This window comes from Galeopterus variegatus, unplaced genomic scaffold (genome assembly GCF_000696425.1).
Source record: "Galeopterus variegatus unplaced genomic scaffold, G_variegatus-3.0.2 Scaffold92, whole genome shotgun sequence".
In the NCBI taxonomy this organism is placed as follows: domain Eukaryota; kingdom Metazoa; phylum Chordata; class Mammalia; order Dermoptera; family Cynocephalidae; genus Galeopterus; species Galeopterus variegatus.
The window spans coordinates 396,906-415,379 of NW_007726203.1; the positions used below are offsets into that span (position 1 = coordinate 396,906).

General features: G+C 54.7%; 1 protein-coding gene across 7 annotated transcripts in view; it reads left to right on the plus strand.

The window, feature by feature from the left end:
* MAPK8IP3 (mitogen-activated protein kinase 8 interacting protein 3) overlaps nt 1-18,474 on the plus strand; it is a 52,176-nt gene that overhangs the window by 23,381 nt on the left and 10,321 nt on the right. For 2 of the 7 annotated variants that reach the window (XM_008581448.1, XM_008581478.1), the window contains exons 5-12: nt 2,964-3,108; nt 6,651-6,897; nt 7,886-7,988; nt 8,195-8,313; nt 15,799-15,810; nt 16,676-16,693; nt 17,754-17,811; nt 18,163-18,315. In XM_008581448.1, the coding sequence (XP_008579670.1) occupies nt 2,964-3,108; nt 6,651-6,897; nt 7,886-7,988; nt 8,195-8,313; nt 15,799-15,810; nt 16,676-16,693; nt 17,754-17,811; nt 18,163-18,315 (855 nt within the window). Of the gene's footprint in view, nt 1-2,963; nt 3,109-4,507; nt 4,671-6,650; nt 6,898-7,885; nt 7,989-8,194; nt 8,314-15,798; nt 15,811-16,675; nt 16,694-17,753; nt 17,812-18,162; nt 18,316-18,474 lie in introns of those variants that run through there. The other 5 variants (XM_008581465.1, XM_008581483.1, XM_008581456.1 and 2 more) reach the window with 4 other exon arrangements.

Genomic DNA, 18,474 nt, shown 5'->3' on the forward strand with positions numbered 1-18,474 from the left:
CTTAGGATCATACTGCTGGTGCTGCTGGGCGGGGTGGGGTGAGGTGGGAGGGCCCTACTTGCCCCCCAGTGCCGGGAGCCTGTGCTCCCCTCTCTGGCGCAGACTCTCCTACCTGTCTGTGATCCTATCTTCTCAGCTGCCCCCCCCCCCCCCGGCTTCCCCATGGGGCCCTCGTCTCTCGTTCATGCTGAGCCATGTGTCGTCCCGAACCCAGGTGGGCGCTTTGTTTCACTCCTGGCTTGTCCTGTATCTGTGTGTCTTTACAGTAAACTCAGCATGAGCTTGGACATTCGGCCAGTGTGTTTGGGCTGTCACGTAGATGCCAGCATTAGCAGGGGCCTGTGTGTCCAGGTGATCGTGTGTGCTCTGTCACCTATGTTCCGTGTGCACACGCATGCAGGGCACCATCCGCGAGGATGCTGCACTTGTTGCTCAGGCCCCATCCCAAGGCCTCGTGCCAAAGTCAAGGGGTGTGTGTGTCCCATGTGTGTCCCATGTAGACATCTGTGTGTTTTTGGCTCTGCCCATGAGGGGCACAGCGTGGCAGCCAAGGTTATGCTGCTGCATCCCCTCACTTGTCCGTGAGCATGTGCCCTTCTTCCTCTAATGGTGTCTTCTTGTCTCGCCCTCTGTCTGTTGCTGCCATGTGCTGGCCATGTCTGTCGCTGCCCTGCAGTCCTCGCCAGGCGTTGAGGAAAAGGTAAAGCCTGTGGTGCAGCGCCCTGCTATGCGGGCACTCAGTGGGGGCTGTCCAGAGGGAAAGTTGCGAGGCTGACAGTGCTCATGGAGGCCCACACAGGCTGTTTTCTGCAGCTGCTGTTGCAGAATGGGGGGCCTTGTCAGTTGCGTTTGTGAGACTGTGACACTGAGGAGGGGGACACTGGTTGGAAGATCTCAGCACAGCCATGGAGTGGGTGGCCACGCGGCCTTCCCTGTGCTGCACAGTCCCAGCACGTGTGCACCCTGGTCACAGGTTGGAAATCATACGCAACGAGCATCCCAGCCCAGTCATGGATGAGCTGTGCACCCAGAGTGGGTGGCACGACCCTGACTGCACAGGGCAGTGGCCTCTGAAGGGACAAACACTGTTCCTCCTGAGGGAGAGTGAGGGTGAAACAGGAGGATGGGGTTGTTGGGCTTTGGATGGCCCCACCAGTCAGTGGCACCGCTGGATGCTCACAGGGCTCAGAGGCAAGGCCCATATGTGATTCTGGGGGAGGACGCAGACCCTGGTCACAAGGGACTTCTGCTGGAGATGGTGGCCTGGCTGAGCAAGGCGCCAGTAGGTGATCCCTGAATGCATCTGCCCATCTCATCCTGTGAGGCAGGAGGCCCCTGGTGCCCCCAGCAGCATCTGCTGGCAGCTGGGACTGCAGTGGCTGGGGATCTAGGGGTTCTTATGCACACTTCACCTGAGATCAGGAGTAGAAGTCCCTGATGGGGTCAAAACCAGGTCCCAGGAGAGGTGTTTCCCACGCTGGCCCCATCTGGGGCAGCACATGCCTGGCACTTTGGGCTGAGCTGTGGCACCTGGCTGAGTTTCTGATGGGTCAGCAGATGCAGAGCTGTCCACCTTTGACATCTGTTGTGGGGTCCAAGTTTCCCCAACTCTTGAAAGTGACAGGCCGGGGCAGGTCTAAGAATAGCCACCTCCTCTGCGCAGGGGTCATGCATCATGCTGAGCACTTGAGGCCACTCACAGAAAACTGCTTCTGGAGTATCCTTGGCCCTGGGCATGCCCCACCCCAGGTTCTGCATAGAACACAGCCGCCAGCTGATCCCCAGAACTGTGTGGGCCCCCTGGCCAGGAGAGACCAGCTCCCAGAGCCATACTTTATAACCCTCCCACCCAGCCACAATAAGTTCTGGTCAGCGATGGCCGCTCCACTGCCATCCCCTGCTCTTCATCATCTGCATCCTCCAAGCCACTCTGACAGGCCAGCCTCTGCACCAGGCTCCTGCATCCTGCACCGTCTCCCCCCAGGACAGGCCAGCCTCTGCACCAGGCTCCTGTGTCCTGAGGAAGTCCCCCCCCCCGGAGTCTCTGGGGGCCAAGCCCTGAGTGTCAGAGGCTGTCACGTGTGTGTACCCTAATTCTTGGCCTAAACAGTTCCAAGCAGCGTGGATGCCAGGGTCTGACGACACCATCTGCCCCCCAGGAGGGCAGGGGGCTGGATTCTGTGCCATCTGGGCCCACCCAATTTGAAGATTCTGAGGAAGTGAGAATTCAGGCCTCTGTTCCCACAGTTATTTAGGGCCCTGGGATGTCTTCCCAGGGACGGAGCCCATGGAGGGCAACATGAGCTTTGCCCATACAGCTCCTGTCCAGCAGGTAGTCCTAGCGTCCTAGTGAAGCCTAAAGCATCCATCTCCAGTGCTGGTGCCCGTGATGGGGCTTCAGCAGACAGGATAGGATGCTCTTTACTCTGGACACATCTTGCTCAAATGTTTTCAATGACAGGCTTCAAGGAAAATGCAATAAAGGACTGAGGGTGCGGGAGGGGGGGACAGCGAACAAAGAACAGGGACAGAAAGGACTGACTCCTTCATTGGCCTCTGGAGGCAGAGGCAGGGCTGGCTCCATGTGAGAAAAGCCGTCGTCCTATACGTCACCACCAGCCGCTGGTCAGTGCTGGCCCCAATGCCATGGTCCCTGCACTCGCAATGTTGCAGTTTCTCAGCACACACAGCAGGCATGTGTTTAAAATGAAACCAGATAGCGATGATAAATCACAGCATCATGGTAGGGGAAATGTTTTACAGGTTTGTAACTAAGGAGAGACTGTCCCGAACACATGGACGTGACTATGCAGCTGCTGACGTCCCTCCTGAGCTGGGCTATGGGCGGCATTTAGAGCAGCTCCATCCACTGGCCAGGCATCTGCAGGCCCAGAGAGGGATTGAGGTTCTCTCCACAGGCGCCATCTAACTTCCACTTCCTTCCTTCTGTCCTTGCATTTCAGCAGGAAGGAGCGCCCCACCTCTCTGAATGTCTTTCCCCTGGCTGACGGCATGGTACGTGCACAGATGGGGGGCAAGCTCATGCCTGCGGGGGACCACTGGCACCTGAGCGACCTCGGCCAGCTGCAGTCCAGCTCCAGCTACCAGGTTTTGTAGCCGTGCCGCGGAGTGAGGTCTTCCTGTCACAGGCATCCCCGTGTCCCTTTCAGGCACAGCCAAGTCTTCACGTACAGCTGTCTGTAGCTCTCCCCTGACATGGGCCAGGGATGGAGAGAATGGGGGTGTCAGGAGGTGCTGCTGCAGAGCAGGTCCTGTGCATGTGGCTCCACATTCCCAGTCCAGGCTAGACCTCTCTGCTCCTAAGATAGACCACTGTGCAGCCTGGGGTGCCTAGCATTTGTAAGGTCTGAACTTAGCCACCATCTGACGAACCACACTCCAAAATACAAGCCTCACCCTCAGACTGGACTCCAGCCAGAATGCATTTTAATCCTGAAAACAGTACCTCTTGTTTCGTACGGATTTAGATGTCTGGAGTCTGAGGTTTGCACTTCAGCTGGAAGAAAGTCACAGACAAGGAGATAGCTTCTCTTGTCTGCTTGTCCCTGGTAGCACCTCCTTGGTCTCTGAGTTTGAGAAGGTAGGACCCTACACACGTACACCCCTCATGCACAGCAGCCAGTAAGCATGCCGCAGAGATAGGGACCAGGAGGGAGTCAGGTCCCTCATTCAGGGCCCCAGCTTTGATCTGTGGGTTCAGGCTGTCTGGCTAAGGCAGGCTGTTGCAGGATAGGACTCACTCTGCCAGGTAAGGATCATCACCTTCCTGGGGCCAAGGAGGTGACCGTGGGTCTGGTGCATTTCCCATGGCAGCCACCGGAGGTCGCCTGCATAGGCAAAGCCCCTGGCCTCTTGGTTTAGGTCGGGTAGGTGGATGTGGGGTCCAGGGCTTCCCAGAGATGTCCTTCTTGCTGCGGCTCTGTGCCGACTGTCCTTCCACCTCTGAGTGTCCAGCTTGCCTGCAGCTCTGTCAGAAAGTGATTCCTACTGCTTCTGCTTTTGTTGCGGGAGTGGGGTGTCTCTGGGACTTTTGGGTCGCTCACCCCAGTTCTAGACTGTCCTGTGGTGTCTGTGTGCTGCGAAGAAGGCCATGAGGCCTGTGAGGTCAGGCCTAGCCCCGCTGTTTATGCCAGCTTAGCTCACTCCCTCTCACACTGGCCCACAGCGGGGACTCGCCCCAGGCGCCCTTGAAGTCACCTCAGAAAGCCACAAGGACCCTCACCTGCCCCTCTCTGGCCTCCTGGCATCCCCTCCTCATGCCCCTATCTGGATCAGCTTCACTTCTCATGACATCTTTCTTTCTTCTCCTGCCTTGTCTGGAATGAATAGTCTTTCTCTCGACCAATTGTAGTGTTTTATGTTTTGGTTCATATGTGTGTTTTATTTGATTTTTCTTTTTTTTTTATTAATTATATTTAGGTTCTTTTTATTTCATGCTTTAGGTTTTAAGGTTTTTCTAATTTGTTAATTTTTGTTGTTGTTTTTTATTTTGTGTTTTTTTGTTTTTATGTACTGTATTTTCAGTGTTTTAACCAAACAGTTGTGCTACTCATGGGGAGGAGTGTCCGCTAAGAGTTTGGGTTCTTTGCGTGCATTTGGAGGTCACTTCTACACGTTGATGTTTAGGAGGTTGAGAGGTTTGCCTCTAGGTAAGTTGTGGCCAGGGGGCATATCCTGTGGGTAAGTGGTGGTCCTGTAGGGTAACGAGAGCTAGAGGACCTGGGGGAGGCGCAGCTGGACCACTGCGTCCCCACAGCCATCACGAGGGTCACGGACAGGCTGGGGAGATGCGCATGGAGGAAGCTGGTCTTCTTCATGCACCTGACTCTGACTTGCCCTGCATGCAGTTCCTGCTCTGGTGGCAGCAGAGGACCCCACGTCCAGTGGGACACCCAGGGACTCTGATCTGTGGGGCAGGCAGAGGTACCTTGGGTGCCATGCAGTGTGAGTGGCCCTCACTTCCTCCAGTTCAGATGGCGATGTACAGAGGAAGGACTTTTTCCTCCTCAAACTAAGCATGAGCTGTAGAGCCAGATCCAAATCATTTAAAATGTTTATACGAAGCCACTCCCAGGGAGATGCAGGACGTGCCAGTGTGAGGCTTCTCCCCGCAGCACTGCTGGCAGTGGTCTGGATTGTGCTTGCTGGGGCCATGCTGGGCACTGTAGGAGGTGGAGCTGCATCCCTGGCCTCTACCCACTAGATGATGCCAGCAGCACCCCCTTCTGCTTTTGAGACAACCAGAAATGTCTCCATGCTTTACAAGTGTCCGCTGGGGACAGAGTCGCCCCTGGCTGAGAGCCGCTGCTGCAGAGGACAACGTGGCATTTTGAGATTCCTTGTAGAGAAATTTAGGAGCCTGGTAGATGAAGGCAGAAATCCATCTTCTGAGTGAGTGGCTGTGTCCAGTACTGAGAGGCCTCCCTGCCCTGAGCCTGGCGGTGACCCGATGTACCAGGAAAGGCAGATCTTAGAACCGGCTCTGCCTTCTGCGAGCCAGGTCTGCCCTTCTCAGTTAAATGTGGGGTATGTCTGTCCCAGCATTCATCCAGCCCTGGGAAGAGGGCCCAATACCCAGTACCCCTCTTTCATGAGCATCCTCAGCATTGAGAAGTTTCCCTGAAAGTGTGCCCCCCTGGGAGACCACAGGACACTGCAGTGTCTCCTGCCTGGGGTGCACCTGGTGAGCCGCCCCCAGGGTAGCAGCTTGGCTCCCTCCTGAGGCTGTGCCTCTTCTAGTGGTTGTCTATAGTAGTGAATTCAAGAGTGTTTGGGAGCTGTTTTTCTTGAGATTGTTCAGCACTTTCATTAGGAAAGACCATAGGAAAAGAATGTGTTTTGTGCCCTGAACTATTCTAGTAAAACATGTTCCTCCCCAGTGAGATTCTTCAGGTCAACAGTTGATTGCAGTGTTTAATAATCTGGGCTTTTCTCCCCCCAACATTTTGGTGATGTCCCATTCTATAGAAATGGAATTTCAGTTGTTTGAATCTGCATTGATATTCAAGGCTCAACACTGGTCCGGTGGAGCCGTGGGGTTAAGCACCACACAGCTGCTTGGGGGGTTACGACAGGCAGAATCGGGGAAATGCCAAAGCCTGTTCTACTCCCCTTGAGCCAGGGCTAGGCAGGCATCTCCTGGAGTCAGTGGAAGGAAACAGGGGACAGGCACGGGTGGCAGCAGCCTGGCATACAGTGCAGCAGTGATGCCTGACCAGATCCCTGGCCAGCCTCCTCCCCATGCCTGCCCTGGGCTGTGGCTTGTGGCTGGCTGCAGGGGGTCGCCCGCCATGTCCCCATGTGGCATCATGCTCGTCACACGCAGCTTCACTAAACAGCCTGTGGAGGGTGCAAGCAGAAAGCCCCGCACCAGACCCTTTAAATAAGGTGGCAGCTGCTTCTGGAGAGCCAGAGGCAGCGGCCGGATAAGCAAAACCACGCAGGAGTGTCTAGGCCCAACAGAGTCAGCCTTTCACCTGACCCGCTGGGCAGTTGGCAGGGGGAGTCCCGCCCGCAGACCAGTGCCCAGTGCTCTTTGCGGCAAAGTGGCAAGACGCGGAGAGCTGGAGCCTCTGGCGGCTGCGCCTGGAACTACACTGATGGGCTCTCCTCCCTGTGTTTGTCTCTAGTGTCCCCCAGATGAGATGTCTGAGTCGGACCAGTCCTCGGCTGCTGCCACGCCCAGCACCACGGGCACCAAGTCCAACACTCCCACGTCCTCTGTGCCCTCAGCCACGGCCACGCCACTCAACGAGACCCTGCAGCCCCTGGGGGACTACAGCAACGGCCCCAAGAATAGCAGACGGGCCCGGGAGAAGCGGGGCAGCCGTAACATGGAGGTCCAGGCCACCCAGGAGGTGCGCAACGTCAGCATAGGTACGGCCGCTGCCAGCCCGCTCCAGGGCCACCCACACTCATCCTGCGTGGGGTCAGATCAGGCAGGTGTCGGGGTCGGCTAGGGCTGTACAACAGACACCACTGATGGGGGGGCCCGAGCAAGCAACAGACACTTCCTGTTTTGCTCGAGCTGGGAGTCAAGTTGCAGGTGTTGCGGGGCTGGTCCCTCTGAGGCCGTCTTCCTGAGTGTCCTCATGGTCGTCCCTCTGCATGTTTGTGTCCTGATCTCTTCTCATAAGGACAGCAGTCAGATCAGAGTAGTCCACCACAGTGACCTCATTTTACCTTAATCCCTCCTTTTTTTTTTTTTTTTCCTTTTTGTCTTTTTTACTGACCGGTAACGGGATCGCAACCCCCCTCGGTGTCGCGCCCGTACCGGGGACCGGCAACAGGATCGCAACCCTCAGTGTTGCGCCCGCACCGCACTCAGCCAGTGAGCGGGAACCGGTCTCCACATGGGATCCGAACCCTCGGCGGGAGCGCCGCCACTCTCCCAAGCGGCGCACTCTCCAGTGCGCCACCGGGCCGGCCCCTTAATCCCTCCTTTAAAGGCCTGTCTCCAAACATGGTCACATTGGGGGTGAGGACTTTAACATGTAGATTTGGGGGTCATGGCTCAGCATAGAACAGGAGACCCCCGTCACCCTCAGCCCACAGTCTAACAGGAGATCAAAGAGGAAGATGACACCAGCCTCTCAGATCAGGTCATGAGAGGAAGTGCCATTCATTGCTAGGACCTGGGGTTTTGGGGGGACAGGTCCAGTGCTGAATTACTCCATGCAGACAGACCATGTGGTCCTTCTCCTGGGACTCCTACAATTCTGGAGTTCACCATGCCTTCGATAGTCCCTGCCTGGTGGGGGGTCTGGCTCTGGGTCTCTAGACGCAGACCCAGAGGGCAGCTGTGAGTAGGGCAGGGAATTGCCAGACCATCTCCTGACCCCAGCTCCTGCCATGGTTTCCCCAGGCATGGGCAGCAGTGACGAGTGGTCTGATGTTCAGGACATCATCGACTCCACTCCAGAGTTGGACATGTGTCCAGAGACCCGCCTGGACCACACAGGAAGCAGGTACTTGCTCGGCCTGGTGTCTCCCCCAGCCTATCCGGGAGGGAGAACCTTCAGGGTGCTGACCTGCCACCTCCCGCCCTTGCGTGCACTTGCAGCCACAGCATTGGCATGAACGGCTGTGCTGGGAGGTGTCAGAAGGTTGCGGACATGCCACCGATCGGTGATGTCCTTGACACTGCTCTCTCCTGGCCTGTGTATCCCAACAGCCCGACCCAGGGGATTGTGAACAAAGCTTTTGGCATCAACACTGATTCCCTGTACCATGAGCTGTCAACGGCGGGGTCCGAGGTCATCGGGGATGTAGACGAAGGGGCCGACCTCCTAGGTAAACACAAGCAATCCCAACTCGGGACTCCACGGCTTCCTGTCATTGGTTTTGTTTGTAACAAAAGGAAAGTCCTGCATCATGCGTGGGCTAGGAACTTTTTTATTTATGATTTTATCGAGACAGATTTCATATGCCATAAAATTCACTGCCTTAAAGTATATGGTTCCCTGGTTTTTAGTACACTCACAAGGCTATGTGACCATCAGCTCTATGTAAGTGTAGAAGGTTTCATCACACCAAGAAAGAACCGTGTCCATTAGTGCTCACCCTCAGTCCTGCTGCAGACCCCTCTGGGGCAGTCTTCCTTCTGGGGATGTTTTGGGAGGGTGACCATTTGTCAGCTCCTCTGCTTTCTCTGCAAGGAGACGCAGACCCACTGTGCCCCTTGCTCCCGCTGCACCTTCTCCCCGCAGCCCTGCCATGACTCCCTGCCCAGCAGCCCCACAGGGGGACTCATGGCCGGCCGCGTGGGGCTATGGAGTGGAGCGGTCACCATGGCCGTCTGCCCCACGTTTCCATGCCATTCCAGGCAGGCTGCTCACAGGAAGCAGGGGCAGCGGCCTGGCCCAGGACAGTTTCCTCGCTGTGCATTGCGGGGTGCGGCTCCGCTTCCAGAGTCTTTGACCTTGCCCTCAGCATTTTGTCACCTTCTGTGCAAGGCAAGGCTGCTGGCCTCTGGGAGTTTCTACACCCGTCTCTGCTGCCGTCACTTCCCACTGGTGGGCACCGGTGACCTTTTGACCTTAGCGACTCGAGGGTGCTCCCCAGGCCAGGCCACTGCAGATGCGGCAGAGGAGGGGCAGTGTCCCACCTTCTTGATTCTCAGGCCTGTCTCTCGAGGTTTTCATAAATTCATGGTCTTAACTCAGGACAGGGTACCTCCAGGCAGCAAAATTATCCGGGTGTTCATCACCAGCGCTGCCTCCTGCCTGATGTGGAAGCTGGTTTCAGCCAGGCTCAAGTGAGAAGTCCCCCAATAAAGCAGTACATGTGTGTATAAATATGTATGTGGATTGTGGTAAAGTACGTAGCACAGAACATTTACCCACTTCAGCGTTTGCAAGTGTTGAGCTCAGTGGCGGTTAGTGCACTCATACTCGATGGTGAAAGACTGAAAATTCTCCCTTTAAGATCAGGAAGAAGACAAGGATGCCCACTTTAGCCGTATGTATTTTTATTGGAATTTTTCTTGCATTATTAAAAATATATAAAAAATACATAAAACTATTAATATTCAGAAAAATTATACTAAATGGGGCAATGACTTTTAATATTTTGACATCACTGTACTTTACATAGTTCAGGTATATATATTTAGCTTTTAGGTTTTTTTTAATATTTGGAAACATCATATATGCTAATAATAATAATCAAATAATGTCAAAGATACCAAGACAAGGGCAAAAACCAAAGGGAACTCCCCCACACCATGATGTTTTAATGTCTCAGTGACACTTTCCAGACACAGCACGCACACACCTGCACACATGCACATGTGTGTATGCATATGGGATTCGGTGTCAGATCACATCTGTCCTTTTCAGTGTGGGTGACGTTAACACTTCCATGAACAATTAAAATTGCTTCTGTGCATTTTAATTTCCTTTCCTTCACGTGACTGTCAAGTTTCTATGTGCCATAAGTTACATAATCGGCTTTCTTCTTGTTTCCAAGTTTTGCTGTTGTGAAGACTGCTGTCCTAAAGCATTTGGGCATGCACATCCGCCCACATCTCCAGTGGTTGCTTTAGGACCGAGTTCTAGAAGTGGAAACCCTGAGGTGAAAGTGGAGAACTCCCGAGGCTGTTCCCACGCAGTCTTCTCTCACACCAGCCAGGCTGCACTCTGTCCTTTAAGGCAGTGAGTGGGCTGGGCTGGGTGTGGCCCTCAAGGACTTACAGTCCAGAGTAAGAAACACGTGTCAGTAAATAGAAGACCGTGTGCCAGACGGTAGTAGTCCTGAGTCCCCATGGGAGTACGTGCCTTTCTGCCTGGCTTGTCCACTGAAGGCTGTGTCAGATCTAGACCAGGGAGGTGAGGGGGGCAAGCTGGGACAGCGTGAGAGCTTGTCCCGGGGACGCCTGCAGTGTCCAGCAGGGGACGAGGCTGCAGACAGAGGCAGAGTCAGGCGTGTGCCACAGAACTCACACCACAGGTTGTGACGGACTGTTAAGTTTCTGAGAATTTGATAAAAAGATAAGACTTTTCCCTAGAAAAACACACATGCACATGAAATTTTGATTCTGGTCAAGGTCTGTGGGCCCTACTGAGCTTCCTGCTCTGGGCCTCGGAGCGCTGGACGAGGCTGGAGGCGCACTCAGGGGCCATCCATTGACAAGGGCAAGGAGATGGGACATAGGAGGAGCAGGAACCCACCCCGTTGTGCTGTTCCTCAGTCTGATGTCATGTGACAAGATTAGAATCCTGAACATGGTCACCAGGAGATGGTGGCAGCAATTTATATGCACAGCCACTGTTTTTTTTTTTTTTCCCTTTTTGTCTTTTTTTGTGACCGGCAACAGATCGCAACCCTCAGTGTCGCGCCCGTACCGGACTGGGACCGGCAACGGGATCGCAACCCTCGGTGCTGCGCCCGCACCTCGCTCAGCCAGTGAGCGGGAACCAGCCTGCATGTGGGATCCGAACCCTCGGCGGGAGCGCCGCCGCACTCCCAAGCGGCACACTGCAGCAGTGCGCCACAGGGCCGGCCACTGTTAATTCTCACCTGGCCCTAGGCCGTCCTGCTACCCGTGTCCCCAGTTCATAGATACAGAAGCTGAGGTGAGGGAGGGTGAGGTGGTGGACAGAGTCAGGTCTCACAGCCAGGTCCCATCCAGAGCAGCAGCCCTCTCCTCTCCCTGAACACCTCCCTGCTGGGTTAACGGCTCTACTGAGGTGTAATTCCTACACTGTACAATTCACCCATTTAAAGTGTACAACTCACTGGTTTTAGCATATTCAGAGTTTAGAGTCCTATAATTTTAGAACATTTTCATCCCCTAAAAGAAAACCCCATACCAATTAGCAGTCACTCCCCCTGCCTCCTTCCCAGCCCCTGGCAACTGCTCATCTAGTTTCTGTCCCTGTAGATTTACCTGTTGTAGAGACTTCATGTAGATGGGCCTTTTCTGTCCAGCTTCTTTTATTTAGTGAAGTATCTTCATTTTGTCCACATTGCTGCAGCATGCATCAGAGCTTCATTCCTTGTTACAGCTGAATAACATTCCCTCGTGTGGACGGACCACGTGGTATTTGTCCCTTCCACCACTGGTGGGCCCCTACCTGGGCTGTGTCTGCTTCCTGGCTGTTGTGAATAGTGCTGCCGCTCCACTTTTGATCCCTCACAGAGCTCTACAAGATTACCAGATCAGCCAGCTTCCTCGGCAGCTGGTGACTCTGGCTGTCCACCCATCCGTCATGTTGGCCGCAGTCCCCATGCTCACCCTGTATCTGTGGCTGTTGCCTTGCCCGGCTGTAGAGCCATCCATGCTGCTGGGCCCGCTGTGCAGCACCACCTGCAAGCCCACCTTCTCCATGAGAGCGTCCCCTCTCTCCCTCCCCGTCAGGGGGCCCTTGGGCCTAGCACATGGCTGCTTCCTATGGTCTCTGTTGCCTCTGGTCAGCCAGCCTCACTCCAAATGTCACCCTCCTACAGAATCTCTATAAACAGTGATGGTTGGAAAAGGCAGACAGCCAGCAATGCATGTGCTGGGTTTCACCTGGAGGTCACACTGCCAAGTCCCTTCAGACCACGGACAGGGTCAGTACCTCTCTGTCAGACAGAGCAGGGGTCCCAGGAGAGAAAGTCTTCTGATGAATTTCCTGGGGTCAGTTCACTGAAATGGGGGTGCCTGGTGTGGTCTTCTCATGAGAGGGCTTGACAGCGCATCTGACAGTCTCTGACCCAAGGAACTGGACACCAGATCCCTTTTCCCCCTAGATGAAGACCATGCATCCCTGTGCACTCAGCACCACCCCTGCCCTGCTCCTGGGAGCCTTCAGCATAATGTGTATGTGAAAGTCAGGCAGTGCTGAGTAGTTCAGGAGGGGTTTGCTATTGCTGCCTGCTGTTGGAGCGCTGAAACCATGGAGCCTGCTATTTGGCCACCAGGTGGAGGAGTGAGCCGGGCTGCACATCCCCTGTGCTCTGTCACCACCCTGCCACTGCTGCCACTGGCACGCATCCCAAAGGCAGCAGAGGAGAGGGGCCTGCTGGCATGCATCTCGAAGGCAGCAGGTGGGGCCCAGGCACAGATCTCCTGGTCTCAGTTTTGTGAGCCTTTCCACAGTGGAGGATCCTGTGATTTCAGAAACACATCGATGCTCCATCTGGGCGATGAGGTGGATGCTTCCCAAGGTAGTGGCGTGGTTGAGAGCGGTGTCCCCACTGCCCTGAACACCTGCCCTGGCAGCTCTTCAGGTTTCTCAGCATCTAGACTATGAATTCTTTTGTCAGTGGAGGGAGGAAAAGGACCCCGGTTAGGCAAATGTTATATTCCATCAAATCTAAGACACCACCAATTGTAAGACACACCAGTATCTTAGGAATCTCCCAAGAAGGAAAAAAAAAGTACTGCAGATTAAACTGTAACATTGTTTAAGGCCCACTGCATTCTCAGAAATGTTAAGATGAGAAAAAGTGTACATGTCAGAGTTGACATATCTGGCGTATAAGGGAATTAATACTTATTGCCCCCTTAGCAAGTGCTAAGTGCTATACCAGCTACTTGCCTCCACTACCTTGTAGGAATTTCACAGCAATTACACACTAAGGAGATTATTTTTCCATTTTACAAACGAGGAAACTGGAGCTCAGATAAGTTAGCTAATTGCCCTGCATTGCTTACTTGGGATCTGAAATTCTTTTTTTTTTTTTTTTGTCTTTTTCGTGACCGGTAAGGGGATCGCAACCCTTGGTGTGGTGTCGCCCACACCGCACTCAGCCAGTGAGTGCACCGGCCATTCCTATATAGGATCCGAACCCGTGGCGGGAGCGTCACTGTGCTCCCAGCGCCGCACTCTCCCGAGTGTGCCACGGGGCCGGCCCAGGATCTGAAATTCTAACACAGGCTGATCCAGCTTTCATTCCACTCCACTACACCATGTCCAGCAGCAGTCCCTGAGTGAGTTTCCACCGACATAGTAACCAGACCTAGAAAGTGTCTAGACATAATCTTGAGAAACAGGCCTATGTAGAGAGGATTAGCAGACGTACTTGAAGTACCTAAAAGAAGCCTTAAGGATGTGGAGAAATGTAACACTTTGCTGGACCTAAAGACTGAGCCCTGTGAGCTGTCAGGTGACGTCGCAGATCAGCTTATTGTTCACACATAAATTTGTTCGGTACCAGTAAAAATAGCTGCAGACTAGTCGGGTGTTTTTCTGGAACTCTGTGGATTGTGAACTCCACCCAGTAGAATAAATATGTGACCATAGCCCAGAAGTTTTTGAGAAAGAATTAGCTTGCAGGATCTCCACTGCAGGTGTCAGGGTGTGCTGTATGGCCACAGTGGTGAGGCAGGTGCTCTGGGGTAGCGAAGGACCGAGAACAGACCTGGAGTTATGCGGGGCTTGTACATGACCACGGGAGAATGGGCAGATTATTCAGTAAACCGAAGTCTGATCTCAACCTCACACCATAAACAGAAGTAATTCTAGGCAGATTAAAGATCTAAACATAAAAATATAAGAACAGTAGAACTGAAAAGGAACGGTGGAGAATATTTTCCTAATTTGGGCCTCTACATGAAAGCCATAAAGGAAACCATTGACAGGTGCAATTACCTGAAAATTTAGATTATATATGTAATCTCCATCATTAAAATGGGAATAAGTCAGGTACAATAGAAAATGGGCAGAGGATAAAACAGGAAATTCACAGAAGATGCCAGCAAACACATGAAAAGACACTGAGCTTCAAGAATGATAAAGAAGTGGGCCGGCCCGGTGGCGCACTGCTACAGTGCGCCGCTTGGGAGCGCAGTGGCGCTCCCACCCAGGGTTCGGATCCCACATACAGACCGGTTCCCGCTCACTGGCTGAGCGAGGTGTGGGTGCAACACCGAGGGTTGTGATCCCGTTGCCGGTCCCGGTCTGGTATGGGCATGACACTGAGAGTTGCGATCCATTGCCGGACACGAAAAAAGACAAAAAAAAAAAAAGAATGATAAAGAAGTAAAAGTGAAGAGAGAAACTGAGAGCTCATTTTCCCAAAAAGATCAACAAAAATGAAGACAATTGAGCCTGTAGCATGCTGCGGGTGCTGCCCAACACTGGCGGCAGGAGGTGACCTGGTACAGCCAGGTGGAGTGGGGGCCGGTGGCCAGGGAAGCAGCTAGAAGAACGCCCCTGGAGTGAGCGCCCTGGAGTGCACCTGCAGCATCCTGGTGGTCACACAACACGACAAATGCCCCACGTTTCTACTCAAGGAGTGCATGCTGTACTAAGTGATGGGCGCTCCTATAGAGTAATGCGGAGAACATGAAGATGACCGTGAGTCTGTGACGTGGGGTGTCCCATGATACAGTGTTATGTGGGACAAAGGAAGCCACCCAAGAGGACTGAGCAGGATGCTGATGCTAACATGGTTGCCTGGTAGAGATTAAAGGGCAGCTGCTGCTTTCGAACTGGTGTACCTCTTTACTGTTTGAGCTCCTGCCACAAATTACCTGTTTTGTCATTTAAATCATGGGCCTTTTTAATGCCATTTTCTTTCCTATGTGAAATGGACCAAGCAGAACAGAACTGTTCTGTCACATCTCTGCCAGAGAAAGAAGCGTCTTTCCACACTCCCCCCCCATGCCCAGTCCTGTGTTCCTGCTGCCGTCCCTGTTCCCATGTAGTGCAGAGAGGCCTGACCCAGTGAGGACGGCACGTGCCCCCCACGCTACCACGTGCCTCTCACTGCATTTTGGCTTATATTTTTCCTCACTCCAAAGTAGGGTCCTGGCTCCATTTACCTTGTGGTCATCGTTCACCCGAGGTCGCACCCTTCCTGTAAGACCTGGGTGGGTGCCTCCCCCGGAGCTCTGGGTGGGCATGGATCGCTCCCTCTAGAGGGGCTTCCTGGAGGCTGTGCCCTTACCTGCCACCCCCGCCAGCAGACACACATACTCTTCTCTTTACAGCCCTCAACCACGCAGGTCTGCAGAGGGCCAGCCCTCCTGCTGGATGGGTAATGGGATCAGAGAGCAGAAGATGCTAGATTCCTGGCAGAACATGGCAAGGAGAGCCCCGGGCCCGGATCAGGGACTGAGGGACGCTCTGTTCTGGCCTCCCTGTCCCTTCAGGGTTTCTGCCCCTGTGGGATGTGTCACCCATGGACTCGCTAAAAGCTGTTCCTACTCTTTCCTGCCCTCCTTCAACACAGGATTGCTGAACCATTGTTGCTTTTTTTTAATGAGTTTCTTTATTCTGTTGGTTCCAGTCACCAACTGACTTTTGTCACTTCCTTCCCTATCTCTGCTTCGCTGGACATGGCCAGGGGAGTTCTCAGGTGTGTATATCTCCTGTCTGTTTCCCTTTGTGGTCCATCTTCCCCACTGTGGAGTCCAGGTGGGACAGGGCAGCATCCATGTGGGCATGCCCCTGCCACCGTCCGGTCACCCTGGCTGTGCAGACTGTCCCTCCCTGATCCCACTTGGCTGTACCAGGCCACCCACGCCCTGAGACCTGTGTGCTCTTGCTCACCAGTCTACTACTGCTCGAAAGCTTGTTTTGGTTTGCTCCACTAACCACTGACAATGAACCTGATAGCTAACCCTCACTTCTTCAAACCTGAGAAGTCCCCTGAAGGCCATTTCTAAGGTTCTACAGAACCATTAGAAATGATCAGCAGTGACTGCGTAAGGAACAGAGGTGCAGCTCAGCAGCCTCTCGCCACGCTGTAAGGGCACACCCCAGAGGTCAGGGGTCCCACGAGACCCCCCGCCAAGCTCAGCCCAGCACTCATTCCCCATGTGGGTAGACGGTCGAGCTCCTGCTGTTTCACTTTGCAGCAGGAGGCTGTGAGGTCCCACCTGCTTATCCCAGTGCAGCATCCAGGGTGCTGTGCGGCTGGGCACAGCCCCCCACTCCCGCCCTCCCCCACCGCCCTGCCAGGCCAGCATCCTGGGGAGGTATTCACTGCGTTCCCCAAAGCCCCGAGGATAAACTTTCTGGAAGGAGTAGCTGGCTCCAGACCACCTCCTGCACCTCCCACCCCCTCCCGCGCTCATCCCTTGCCCAGCAAGCAGTAGCCCTGAACCACCACCCGCCCCGCGGCAGCACTGGCTTAACGCGCTTTTTTTCTCTCCCTCCTCTCTCCTTCCTTCCTCCCGCCCTTGTTGCCCATCTCCTGTGGGACTGGGACGCTCCCATAGTGCGTGATGACTTTTTTGGTAAGGCCGAGGCCCTGTTCCAGTGTGTGTTTCCCCCTGTCTGGCTTCCTCTCTCCACATCTCATGCTTCATGAGCTGCCTGCTTTGTCCTGCATGGTGGGGGCGGCGGTGGGGTCAGGCTCCCAGCCTCCAGGTTGGGGGCAGGCTGGGGTGGAGCGACATCTCTCTGCCCTCGCTCAGTAGGCTGTGGGGGGGTCCCCTGTGGGCAGACCTTCGATAGCCCGAGGAGGAGCAGCCCAGCCTCAGTGAGCCTGTGGAAGCTCAGGGTAGACGTGGGCCTGCTGCTTCCCAGCCAAAGGGGAGGGGCCTGCTTTCAAAGTGAGGGAGGTCAGAACGGAGACAGCAGGTGGGACCCAAAGCACACGTGTGTGTTTTATGCTGTTTCATGACTGCGTACATGGTGGGGGCAGTGAATGGAAGGGCCAGGCCTTGGGTCCTGGGGCCTGTTCTAAAGGATCAGATTCGGTACTATTGGGGCTTGTGTGACAGGTCTGCAGGGAGTTCAGTCTGTGGGGTCCATTTGTTGGCCTGGTGGCAGAGAAGCTGGGTCAGTCCCTCTGCAGAAAGGCACCAGGAGCACTGTCTGCCTCACGTCTGCTCCCCCTGCCTCCTGACCCCACATGGGGTCTGGGTCCCACCAGGCCTGCCACAGGGGCCATCCCATCTCCTCAGCCAGGGGCTTCCTCTGAGTCCTGTACTGTCTCTGTCCCCTGTCACCACAGCTCCAACATCTATTCACAGGGTGGGGTGGGGGGCTCTGAAAGGCATCTGCTTCAGGATGGGCCTGGAATCCCAGAGGGGAAGTGGGCGGTGCTGGGGGCAGCACACAAGTGGCCAGTGCGTGACTTCATGTCCCTAAGTGAGCCCAGAGCCACTGCTGTGAGCAGGCCCAGCTGGCTGTGAAGCTGGCTGAAGAACTTGTCTGGGCCAGCAGGGATCCCCTACAGTCAGATGGCACCCCTCCCCTCATACCAGCCCTTGAGGCGCAGGTCTGCCTGTTGAGCAGCCCCAGGGTCTGGCTTCAGAGGACACAGGCAAAACGCTGCACAATTCCTTTCAGGAATGGGCAAAGAAGTGGGGAACCTCCTGCTGGAAAACTCACAGCTTCTGGAAACCAAGTAAGAGCACCTTTCTCTCCCACAGCAGTGGCCGTGGTGTCCACCGCAGCCTGCCTCGGCAGGGCCAGTGAATGACCCAGGCCAGAGGGCTGCCCTGGGAGGACATTGGCCCATGGGGAGAGGTGGCAGCTGGGACATCTCTGTAGCAGGAGGAACTTGGAGCAGGACTCTGAGGAAATTTCTTTAAAAAGCTTATCCTAAGGACCCTTTAATCTGGGTGACCATACAGGTGGCCCCTGCCGTCACCTGCGTGCATGCGCAGGATGCCCCTTCTCAGACGCGAAAGTGTGGGCACCTCTGGGAAGTCCCCATCGCATCACATGAAGCTTCTGTCTTTCTACCTTTTCAAAGAAATGCTTTGAACGTGGTGAAGAATGACCTCATTGCCAAGGTTGACCAACTGTCGGGGGAGCAGGAGGTGCTGAAGGGGGAGCTGGAAGCCGCCAAGCAGGCCAAAGTGAAGCTGGAAAACCGCATCAAGGAGCTGGAAGAGGAGCTGAAAAGGTGAGGCGTCCCTGCCCCGCACCTGCTCCCAGCAGCTGTGTCCATCCATCTGTCCGTCCCAGGTGACTCCTTCCCCAGCGCAGTCCCTCCCTCGACTGCTGCTCATACCTGACTGTGGCCACCCCCGTGTCATGTCTTCCCCCCCCCCCCCCCCCCCCC